The sequence below is a fragment of the Panulirus ornatus genome, chromosome 14 (assembly GCF_036320965.1).
Source record: "Panulirus ornatus isolate Po-2019 chromosome 14, ASM3632096v1, whole genome shotgun sequence".
Lineage (NCBI taxonomy): Eukaryota > Metazoa > Arthropoda > Malacostraca > Decapoda > Palinuridae > Panulirus > Panulirus ornatus.
In genome coordinates, this window is record NC_092237.1 from 48,293,296 (window position 1) to 48,306,546 (window position 13,251).

At 41.3% G+C, this 13,251-nt stretch overlaps 1 protein-coding gene across 2 annotated transcripts in view; it reads left to right on the forward strand.

Moving 5' to 3' along the window:
- Nucleotides 1-13,251, forward strand: part of LOC139753389 (uncharacterized) — a 139,697-nt gene that overhangs the window by 34,127 nt on the left and 92,319 nt on the right. Inside the window, exons 4-5 of one of the 2 annotated variants that reach the window (XM_071669827.1) lie at nt 5,564-5,844; nt 6,334-6,417. In XM_071669827.1, coding sequence (XP_071525928.1) covers nt 5,564-5,844; nt 6,334-6,417 — 365 coding nt within the window. The remainder of the gene's footprint in view (nt 1-5,563; nt 5,845-6,333; nt 6,418-13,251) is intronic. The other variant, XM_071669828.1, reaches the window with a different exon arrangement.

The following is a 13,251-nucleotide window of genomic DNA, read 5'->3' on the forward strand; positions in this document are numbered from 1 at the left end:
TGATGTCTCCATGGTTGTTTAATTTGTTTATGGATGGGGTTAGGGAGGTGAATGCAAGAGTTTTGGAAAGAGGGGCAAGTATGAAGTCTGTTGGGGATGAGAGAGCTTGGGAAGTGAGTCAGTTGTTGTTCGCTGATGATACAGCACTGGTGGCTGATTCACGTGAGAAACTGCAGAAGCTGGTGACTGAGTTTGGTAAAGTGTGTGAAAGATGAAAGTTGAGAGTAAATGTGAATAAGAGCAAGGTTATTAGGTACAGTAGGGTTGAGGGTCAAGTCAATTGGGAGGTAAGTTTGAATGGAGAAAAGCTGGAGGAAATGAAGTGTTTTCGATATCTGGGAGTGGATCTGGCAGTGTATGGAACCATGGAAGCGGAAGTGAATCATAGGGTGGGGGAGAGGGTGAAAATTGTGGAAGCCTTGAAGAATGTTTTGAAGTCGAGAACATTATCTCGGAAAGCAAAAATGGGTATGTTTGAAGGAATAGTGGTTCCAACAATGTTGTATGGTTGCGAGGCGTGGGCTATGGATAGAGTTGTGCGCAGGAGGATGGATGTGCTGGAAATGAGATGTTTGAGGACAATATGTGGTGTGAGGTGGTTTGATCGAGTAAGTAATGTAAGGGTGAGAGAGATGTGTGGAAATAAAAAGAGTGTGGTTGAGAGAGCAGAAGAGGGTGCTTTGAAATGGTTTGGTCACATGAAGAGAATGAGTGAGGAAAGATTGACCAAGAGGATATATGTGTCTGAGGTGGAGGGAACGAGGAGAAGTGGGAGACCAAATTGGAGGTGGAAAGATGGAGTGAAAAAGATTTTGAGTGATCGGGGCCCGAACATGCAGGAGGGTGAAAGGCGTGCAGAGAATAGAGTGAATTGGAATGATGTGGTATACCGGGGTCGACGTGCTGTCAATGGATTGAACCAGGGCATGTGAAGCGTCTGGGGTAAACCGTGCAAAGCATGTGGGGCCTGGATGTGGAAAGGGAGCTGTGGTTTCGGTGCATTATTACATGACATCTAGAGACTGATTGTGAACGAATGGGGCCTTTTGGTGTTTTTCCTAGCGCTACCTCGCACACATGAGGGGGGAGTGGGTTGTTATTCCATGTGTGGCGAGGTGGCGATGGGAACAAATAAAGGCAGACAGTATGAATTATGTACATGTGTATATATGTATATGTCTGTGTGTGTATATATATGTATACATTGAGATGTATAGGTATGTATATTGTGCGTGTGTGGACATGTATGTATATACATGTGTATGTGGGGGGGTTGGGCCATTCTTTCGTCTGTTTCCTTGCGCTACCTCGCTAACGTGGGAGACAGCGACAAAGCAAAATAATAATAGAAATGAAAATAAATTATTAATGTACTGTATTATTATTTGTCCATTAAATCTGAAATCTGTTATATTGGGGTCCATTAAATCGAGGGTTTACTGTACTTATGTTATCACATATTGGCAAGAGGGACGAAAATGAAGGTTCAGACTGCGGAGAGATAAGTTTTTTAAGTGTATGTAGTGAATTGTATGGGAAAGTGGTGATTGAGAGGGTTATGGAACACACATAATTTCAGAATGGGGAGGAACAATGTGGCTTCAGGAGTGGTTCAGGATATGTGGATCAGGTGTTTGCTCTGAAGAATGTGTTTAATGAATACTTAGAGAAGCTGGTCTTTGTAGTGTTTTTGGATCTGGGGAAAGCATGTGATAGTGTTAATAGATGTATGTTGTGGAAAGTGGGAAGTAAGTTACAATCAGCAGTGAAGAGTTTTTATCAGAAGAGTTTGGTTTGTTTAACAGTTGAAGGAGTGGAGGGTCAGTGGTTCCAGATGAAGATTGGTCTGCAGTTGGGAAATGTAAAGCAGCTGATCAGGTTTGGTTGATTCTGGGTCAAGGCTTAAAAGAAACTTTCATTGAGGGGATACATAATATTATTTAATATGCATTAATATATTGCAAGCATGTATTTTGCTTGAGATAGATGTCAACATGAATCTTATAAGATATATACATTGTCTTGTGATAGCGTGTTGTAGGCAAATAAGGGTGCTGTGACATTGTGCATCAAGGTTAAATCTAACTCTTGCTGTTGGAAACCTTCCTGGTCAAGATCAGATGATTGTCATTTTCCTGGAATTTGTTTATCATAGCCATAACTATTGTTCTACTAAGGATAACAAGTGATCAGCATAAAAATTGGATCTTTTATGCACCATCTTGTAAGGTTTTTTTTTTTTTTTTTTTTTTTTTTTCTCTCTCGCTGTCTCCCGCGTTTGCGAGGTAGTGCAAGGAAACAGACGAAAGAAATGGCCCAACCCACCCCCATACACATGCCTTGATTCAATCCACTGACAGCACGTCAACCCCGGTATACCACATCGATCCAATTCACTCTATTCTTTGCCCTCCTTTCACCCTCCTGCATGTTCAGGCCCCGATCACACAAAATCTTTTTCACTCCATCTTTCCACCTCCAATTTGGTCTCCCTCTTCTCCTCGTTCCCTCCACCTCCGACACATATATCCTCTTGGTCAATCTTTCCTCACTCATTCTCTCCATGTGACCAAACCATTTCAAAACACCCTCTTCTGCTCTCTCAACCATGATCTTTTTATTTCCACACATCTCTCTTACTCTTACGTTACTTACTCGATCAAACCACCTCACACCACACATTGTCCTCAAACATCTCATTTCCAGCACATCCATCCTCCTGCGCACAACTCTATCCATAGTCCACGCCTCGCAACCATACAACATTGTTGGAACCACTATTCCTTCAAACATACCCATTTTTGCTTTCCGAGATAATGTTCTCGACTTCCACACATTCTTCAAGGCTCCCAGAATTTTCGCCCCCTCCCCCACCCTATGATCCACTTCCGCTTCCATGGTTCCATCCGCTGCCAGATCCACTCCCAGATATCTAAAACACTTCACTTCCTCCAGTTTTTCTCCATTCAAACTCACCTCCCAATTGAATTGACCCTCAACCCTACTGTACCTAATAACCTTGCTCTTATTCACATTTACTCTTAACTTTCTTCTTTCACACACTTTACCAAACTCAGTCACCAGCTTCTGCAGTTTCTCACATGAATCAGCCACCAGCGCTGTATCATCAGCGAACAACAACTGACTCACTTCCCAAGCTCTCTCATCCCCAACAGACTTCATACTTGCCCCTCTTTCCAAAACTCTTGCATTCACCTCCCTAACAACCCCATCCATAAACAAATTAAACAACCATGGAGACATCACACACCCCTGCCGCAAACCTACATTCACTGAGAACCAATCACTTTCCTCTCTTCCTACACGTACACATGCCTTACATCCTCGATAAAAACTTTTCACTGCTTCTAACAACTTGCCTCCCACACCATATATTCTTAATACCTTCCACAGAGCATCTCTATCAACTCTATCATATGCCTTCTCCAGATCCATAAATGCTACATACAAATCCATTTGCTTTTCTAAGTATTTCTCACATACATTCTTCAAAGCAAACACCTGATCCACACATCCTCTACCACTTCTGAAACCACACTGCTCTTCCCCAATCTGATGCTCTGTACATGCCTTCACCCTCTCAATCAATACCCTCCCATATAATTTGCCAGGAATACTCAACAAACTTATGCCTCTGTAATTTGAGCACTCACTCTTATCCCCTTTGCCTTTATACAATGGCACTATGCACGCATTTCGCCAATCCTCAGGCACCTCACCATGAGTCATACATACATTAAATAACCTTACCAACCAGTCAACAATACAGTCACCCCCTTTTTTAATAAATTCCACTGCAATACCATCCAAACCTGCTGCCTTGCCGGCTTTCATCTTCCACAAAGCTTTTACTACCTCTTCTCTGTTTACCAACTCATTTTCCCTAACCCTCGCACTTTGCACACCACCTCGACCAAAACACCCTATATCTGCCACTCTATCATCAAACACATTCAACAAACCTTCAAAATACTCACTCCATCTCCTTCTCCCATCACCACTACTTGTTATCACCTCCCCATTTGCGCCCTTCACTGAAGTTCCCATTTGCTCCCTTGTCTTACGCACTTTATTTACCTCCTTCCAGAACATCTTTTTATTCTCCCTAAAATTTAATGATACTCTCTCACCCCAACTCTCATTTGCCCTTTTTTTCACCTCTTGCACCTTTCTCTTGACCTCCTGTCTCTTTCTTTTATACGTCTCCCACTCAATTTCATTTTTTCCCTGCAAAAATCGTCCAAATGCCTCTCTCTTCTCTTTCACTAATACTCTTACTTCTTCATCCCACCACTCACTACCCTTTCTAATCAACCCACCTCCCACTCCTCTCATGCCACAAGCATCTTTTGCGCAATCCATCACTGATTCCCTAAATACATCCCATTCCTCCCCCACTCCCCTTACTTCCATTGTTCTCACCTTTTTCCATTCTGTACTCAGTCTCTGCTGGTACTTCCTCACACAAGTCTCCTTCCCAAGCTCACTTACTCTCACCATCCTCTTCACCCCAACATTCACTCTTCTTTTCTGAAAACCCATACAAATCTTCACCTTAGCCTCCACAAGATAATGATCAGACATCCCTCCAGTTGCACCTCTCAGCACATTAACATCCAAAAGTCTCTCTTTCGCGCGCCTGTCAATTAACACGTAATCCAATAACGCTCTATGGCCATCTCTCCTACTTACATAAGTATACTTATGTATATCTCGCTTTTTAAACCAGGTATTCCCAATCATCAGTCCTTTTTCAGCACTTAAATCTACAAGCTCTTCACCATTTCCATTTACAACACTGAACACCCCATGTATACCAATTATTCCCTCAACTGCCACATTACTCACCTTTGCATTCAAATCACCCAACACTATAACCCGGTCTCGTGCATCAAAACCACTAACACACTCATTCAGCTGCTCCCAAAACACTTGCCTCTCATGATCTTTCTTCTCATGCCCAGGTGCATATGCACCAATAATCACCCATCTCTCTCCATCAACTTTCAGTTGTTGTGTATCATATAAAATAAGTGACCTATGTTGTTAAAGCCAAATGATTGTCAAATTCATAAAATGTCTGTTGGGAGGATGTCTGCTAGCTTCTATCATAAGGGTGTTATTAAAAGTAGCAGTGTGTTGCTCTAAGCACATCTGGAAAGGGAGACTTTTTTTTTTCAAACAATACTTCCTTTCTAGTTTCCCAGTTTTTATTATAATTATAGGATTTATATAGTCATTGTGAAGTTTTTGGAGTGAGTGATACAAGATGTTGGTAGAGGACATATATTGATGATATAAGCTACTAATTACCTGTGTGATTGATGTACTGGAATGATTGACATACTGGAATAGTAACAGATACCTGTTAACTTTGACTTAGATTTTGAATTTTGTGTGTGTGCAGTAACAGTTGGATTTATCTTGATTTCTTTTCAACAATATTGTAACTGATTGACAGTCTTGTAATTATTTGATTGCACTATGATTTCATTTCTATTTTTTATAACTGGTTGTTTCCTTTTTTTCTTTTTTCATACAGTCCCATTGGCAAGAAGCTACGTTCAAAGAATGAAGTGCGAGTACACTGTGAAAAGAATAACTTTGAAGTGGACATGGACATGTTAGTCTTTTCTCAGAGGGCACCAGGGGCTCCTGTTCGTGCAGCCAGATCTGCTCCAGCAACACCAAAGACCCCAAAGATTACGTCTGCCAAAACTCCTAAAACCCCTAAGGTGCCTAAGACTCCAAAAACTCCTAAAATACCAAAAACTCCTAAAAGTGAGCCTACAAAGAAGAGGAAAATAACAGGCAACACTGAGGGTAAGGGTCGAGGAAAGAAGGCTACTCTTAAGGGCAAAGTTGAACCTAAAGGCATGGTTAAGGCCAAGCCTAAAGCCAAGGGCAAGGCTAAGGGGGGGAGTAGAGCATCTTCACAAGCCACGAGAAAGTCATGTATTAGATCTTCAACAAAAGATTCTGGTAAGATGACAGTCAAATTCACATTTAGTGGAAGAAGGGCAGCAAAGGCTTCAGCCATAAGTGGTCCCCCTGCCAAAAGAAGTAGGAGGTAGAGCTGGAGCTGCTACATATATTGTTAGGTTATGAACTTCCCATACTTGTAGTATGTTTCCAGAGGTTGGCAAGATGTGAGACCAGGTTGTTGTGAGTGACAGATTAGAGGCGGAGTGTCAAGCAGATTGTCACCATTACATTTTATGCATGCTGTGACAAGAAACACTGGTAAGGGTAGTGTGTATATTATGTAAAAGTATGCATGAATGTCAGACTAAAAACAGTCACATGTTTCAGGATTTTCAGGTCCAGTTTTAGATGATCTTCCAGCAGAGGAAGATGCTTGCATTCTTTTGGAAACCACAACAGAAAATTGTTCAGGTTGGAGACGAGAACTAGATTTCTCAGTTTGGTAGACTTTCTCTGAAGGATCAGCTACACAGTCACTGCCCCTGTACAAACTATTGATATTTTCTTGAGTATGACTTACCATTAGAATTAAGTGTTGTGCCATTGCATTGGTGTTTTTAATGCTTTATTTTGATTAAATGAAGAGGGAATGGACCTCCTTCATTCTTGTCACAGATACGATTAGTTTTTCATAAATTTTAGTAGTTGATGAACACACTGAATTAGCTTGAAAATTTCGTTAGAAGGAAAAACTATTTTTAAGATTTCAGAGATCTCGTTGGAGAGGTATGTTGTAGCAGTCATTGTACTGTGAGTGTGTAAAAATGTTGAACCAGCTACTGTTTACTGAAAGTATTCCATAGACTTTTTTAAGCTTAGTATTATGGAAAATGGAGGTAAATCAGTATAATTTTTACTTATACGTCCCAGTTCTGTGGGAAGGACAGTTTTCCCCATATGCTACCTTTGTTTTGATTGTAGTGCCCGTGAATAGAAGTTATTTAGTGCTCAATAGCTGAAATTGCCAGTTTTATTTTTTATTATCTTTTTTATTCTTTTTTGCTGTCTCCCACGTTAGCGAGATAGCACAAGGAAACAGACGAAAGAATGGCTCAACCCACCCACATACACATGTATATACATACACGTCTACACTTACATATACATACCTATACATTTCAATGTTTATTATTATTATTATTATTATTATTATTATTATTATTATTATTTTACTTTGTCACTGTCTCCCGCGTTAACGAGATAGTGCAAGGAAACAGACGAAAGAATGGCCCAACCCACCCACATACACATGTATATACATACACGTCCACACTTGCACATATACATACCTATATACATATATATATATATATTTTTTTTTTTATTTATTTTTTTTTTTGCTTTGTCGCTGTCTCCTGTGTTTGCGAGGTAGCGCAAGGAAACAGACGAAAGAAATGGCCCAACCCACCCCCATACACATGTATATACATACGTCCACACACGCAAATATACATACCTACACAGCTTTCCATGGTTTACCCCAGACGCTTCACATGCCCTGATTCAATCCACTGACAGCACGTCAACCCCGGTATACCACATCGATCCAATTCACTCTATTCCTTGCCCTCCTTTCACCCTCCTGCATGTTCAGGCCCCGATCACACAAAATCTTTTTCACTCCATCTTTCCATCTCCAATTTGGTCTCCCACTTCTCCTCGTTCCCTCCACCTCCGACACATATATCCTCTTGGTCAATCTTTCCTCACTCATTCTCTCCATGTGCCCAAACCATTTCAAAACACCCTCTTCTGCTCTCTCAACCACGCTCTTTTTATTTCCACACATCTCTCTTACCCTTTCATTACTTACTCGATCAAACCACCTCACACCACATATTGTCCTCAAACATCTCATTTCCAGCACATCCACCCTCCTGCACACAACTCTGTCTATAGCCCAAGCCTCACAACCACATTTCAACGTATACATATATATACATACACAGACATATACATATATATACACATGTTCACAATTCATACTTGCTGCCTTTATTTATTCCTGTCACCACCTTGCCACACATGAAATGACACCCCTCTCCCCCCGCATGCGCGCAAGGTAGTGCTAGGAAAAGACAACAAAAGCCACATTCGTTCACACTCAGTCTCTAGCTGTCTTGTATAATGCACCAAAACCACAGCTCCCTTTCCACATCCAGGCCCCACAAAACTTTCCGTGGTTTACCCCTAGACGCTTCACATGCCCTGGCTCAATCCATTGACAGCATGTCGAACCCGGTATACCACATCATTCCAATTCACTCTATTCCCTGCACGCCTTTCACCCTCCTGCATGTTCAGGCCCTGATCGCTCAAAGTCTTTTTCACTCCATCCTTCCACCTCCAATTTGGTCTCCCACTTCTCATTCCCTCCACCTCTGACACATATATCCTCTTTGTCAATCTTTCTTTGCTCATTCTCTCCATCTGACCAAACCATTTTAATACACCCTCTTCTGCTCTCTCAACCACACTCTTTTTATTAACACACATCTCTCTTACCCTTTCATTACTTACTCGATCAAACCACCTCACACCACATATTGTCCTCAAACATCTCATTTCCAACACATCCACCCTCCTCCACACAGCTCTATCTATAGCCCACGCCTCACATCCATATAACATTGTTAGAACCACTATTCCTTCAAACATACCCATTTTTGCTCACCGAGATAATGTTCTTGCCTTTCGCACATTCTTCAACGCTCCCAGAACTTTCGCCCCCCTCCCCCACCCTGTGACTCATTTCCGCTTCCATGGTTCCATCTGCTGCCAAATCCACTCCCAGATATCTAAGACTCTTCACTTCCTCCAGTTTTTCTTCGTTCAAACTTACCTCCCAATTAACATGTCCCTCAACCCTACTGTACCTAATAACGTTGCTCTTATTCACATTTACTCTCAGCTTTCTTCTTTCAGACACTTTACCAAACTCAGTCACCAGCTTGTGCAGTTTCTCACCTGAATCAGCCACCAGTGCTTTATCATCAGCAAACAACGATTGACCCACTTCCCAACCCCTCTCATCCTCAACAGACTGCATACTTGCCCCTCTCTCCAAAACTCTCGCATTCACCTCACTAACAACCCCATCCAGAAACAGATTAAACAACCATGGAGACATCACGCACCCCTGCCGCAAGCCGACATTCACTTAGAACCAATCACTTTCCTCTCTTCCTACTCCTGCACATGCTTTACATCCTCGATAAAAACTGTTCGCTGCTTCTAGCAACTTGCCTCCCGCACCATATACTCTTAATACCTTCCACAGAGCATCTCTATCAACTCTATCATATGCCTTCTCCAGATCTATAAATGCTACATACAAATCCATTTTCACTGAGAACCAATCTCTTTCCTCCTTTCCTACTTGTACACATTTTATTTTTTAAGGTTTTCGTATTTTAAACTTCAAAGTACTGCAAGTTTTACAGAATTAGTTGTTGAGTTATTGGAATATATTTTAATTCAAATAGTTTTAGATAAGAAAGGCTTTGATAATTCTTTGCCTAGCAAAGATTGTGGTTTGAATAAGTCTCCGTTTTGTACATATTAATTAGTGTTTCTTTTAACTTTTCATTTTTTGGGGTTTGTAATACTCCCTAGCCTTTTTTCTGCATAATTAGATTCCAAGGGCGTGTTCCCAGAATTTTTAGTTTTCTATATAACCTCAGGGTTTACTTTTATGATGTGAGAAATATTCAAAGCAAAATTGAACTTTAGAAAATGACAATATTTAGCAAATAATGCACGAAGTTTATTGAAAAATAGTCTTCTCATGTCTTTAATTGGGAAGAGATATGAAAGCATGCTTCTCATGTATCACTTGCATTTATAGAAAGTAACTAGGAGATGCACAAACAAAGGGCTGAAAGTCCTCCCTTCCTTAATTATTACTTTCCAAAAGGAGAATCAGAGGAAGGATTTTTCCTGTGGGGATCATCTATTGGTTCCTGGCACTACCTTGCTGAAGTAAGAAATAGCAAATAGGTGTGAAAGAAAAGAAAGAATAAGCTATACAAACTAATGAAAGTGATGCAATATAAAGTATAAGGCATCTCACAAGAATGAATATATTCATTTATTTATTACATATTATACTTAATCGTCATTCCTCACGTCAGAGAGGTAGCATCAGGAAAGAGACGAAGAATTGCCCATCCACTCATACACACATAAATGCACTTATACATACATATACATTTTAGCATATACACATACACATTCACAAACATGAACACATTCACATATTCTTACCTGCTTGCCTTCATCCATTCCTAGCACCACCCTGCTCCCACAGGAAACACCATCACTACCCCTTGCTTCAGCAAGGTATCGCAAGGTAAGCAGATAAAAAAAAAGGCCACATTCGCTCACACTAAGTTTCTAGCTGTCATGTTTAATGCACTAAAACCACAGCTCCCTATCCACATCCAGGCCCCACAGAACTTTCCATGATTTGCCCCATATGTTTTACATGCCCTAGTTCATTCCATTGACAGCATGTTAACCCCAGTATGCTACATCATTTCAATTCACTCTATTCCTTGCATGCCTCTCACCCTCCTGCATGTTCAGACCCTGATCACATGCATATATACACATATACATATTCATACTTGCTTGCCTTCATCCATTCCTGGTGCTACACCACCCCACAGGAAACTGCATTGCTACCCTCTGCTTCAGCGAGGTAGTCCTGTAAAAACACAAAAAAGGCCACATTCATTCACGCTTAGTCACTATCTGTCGTGCAATCCACCATAACCACAGCTCCCTATTCACATCTAGGCCCCTAAGACCATTCCATGGTTTACCCCAGACGTTTCTCATTCCCTGGTTCAGCCCATTGACAGCACATCAACCCCAGTATACCTCATCATTTCAGTTCCTTCTAATCCTTGCACACCTCTCACCCTCCTGTATTTTCAGGCCCCAATTGCTCAAAATCTTTTTCACTCCATCCTGCCCTCTCCAACTTGGTCTCCCTCTAACAGCCAGGACTTGAACCTCAGGGCCTTTGTATGGAAGTAAGGAATGCTAGCTGCTTGGCTATGGTTGCCCCTAATAAGGAAATGACTATTCGATTGTAAGTAACAGGGCTAGAAATCCTCCCCTTCTGTTTTACAGAATGAAGGAACAGAGAAGGGAGCCAAGTGAGGAATTTCCCCTCTCAGGCTTAGTCACTATTCTTGACACTACCTTGCTAATGCAGGAAATGATGAATATGTATGAGATTTCTTTTCTTATATATGAAGAACAATAACTGAAAACTCAGTAGTGCATTTGCAGAGAGGTGTGTTAAAAATTGTCAGTCAATGAAAAACATCTTTTTCTCAGTGGATGAAATAGTAAATTTTATCATTTATCCATTATTTTTCTGATAATTCTTTTAATAGTGTCATACCTAATGCATCAGCTAATAATTTGCTTCATATTAAAAAATTGTAGGAAAAAATCTTTTTCTAAAGTTCCCTGTAGTCTTGTAGTTCTTTGCTACAAAATGTTCATTTTAACAAGGTTTATGATCCAGTAGATCATATTTTTTTTTTTTTTTTTTTTTTTTTTTTTTATACTTTGTCGCTGTCTCCCGCGTTTGCGAGGTAGCGCGAGGAAACAGACGAAAGAAATGGCCCAACCCCCATACACACGTACATACACACGTCCACACACGCAAATATACATACCTACACAGCTTTCCATGGTTTACCCCAGACGCTTCACATGCCTTGATTCAATCCACTGACAGCACGTCAACCCCTGTATACCACATCGCTCCAATTCACTCTATTCCTTGCCCTCCTTTCACCCTCCTGCATGTTCAGGCCCCGATCACACAAAATCTTTTTCACTCCATCTTTCCACCTCCAATTTGGTCTCCCTCTTCTCCTCGTTCCCTCCACCTCCGACACATATATCCTCTTGGTCAATCTTTCCTCACTCATTCTCTCCATGTGCCCAAACCATTTCAAAACACCCTCTTCTGCTCTCTCAACCACGCTCTTTTTATTTCCACACATCTCTCTTACCCTTACGTTACTTACTCGATCAAACCACCTCACACCACACATTGTCCTCAAACATCTCATTTCCAGCACATCCATCCTCCTGCGCACAACTCTATCCATAGCCCACGCCTCGCAACCATACAACATTGTTGGAACCACTATTCCTTCAAACATACCCATTTTTGCTTTCCGAGATAATGTTCTCGACTTCCACACATTTTTCAAGGCTCCCAAAATTTTCGCCCCCTCCCCCACCCTATGATCCACTTCCGCTTCCATGGTTCCATCCGCTGACAGATCCACTCCCAGATATCTAAAACACTTCACTTCCTCCAGTTTTTCTCCATTCAAACTCACCTCCCAATTGACTTGACCCTCAACCCTACTGTACCTAATAACCTTGCTCTTATTCACATTTACTCTTAACTTTCTTCTTCCACACACTTTACCAAACTCAGTCACCAGCTTCTGCAGTTTCTCACATGAATCAGCCACCAGCGCTGTATCATCAGCGAACAACAACTGACTCACTTCCCAAGCTCTCTCATCCCCAACAGACTTCATACTTGCCCCTCTTTCCAGGACTCTTGCATTTACCTCCCTAACAACCCCATCCATAAACAAATTAAACAACCATGGAGACATCACACACCCCTGCCGCAAACCTACATTCACTGAGAAACAATCACTTTCCTCTCTTCCTACACGTACACATGCCTTACATCCTCGATAAAAACTTTTCACTGCTTCTAACAACTTGCCTCCCACACCATATATTCTTAATACCTTCCACAGAGCATCTCTATCAACTCTATCATATGCCTTCTCCAGATCCATAAATGCTACATACAAATCCATTTGCTTTTCTAAGTATTTCTCACATACATTCTTCAAAGCAAACACCTGATCCACACATCCTCTACCACTTCTGAAACCGCACTGCTCTTCCCCAATCTGATGCTCTGTACATGCCTTCACCCTCTCAATCAATACCCTCCCATATAGTTTACCAGGAATACTCAACAAACTTATACCTCTGTAATTTGAGCACTCACTCTTATCCCCTTTGCCTTTGTACAATGGCACTATGCACGCATTCCGCCAATCCTCAGGCACCTCACCATGAGTCATACATACATTAAATAACCTTACCAACCAGTCAACAATACAGTCACCCCCTTTTTTAATAAATTCCACTGCAATACCATCCAAACCTGCTGCCTTGCCG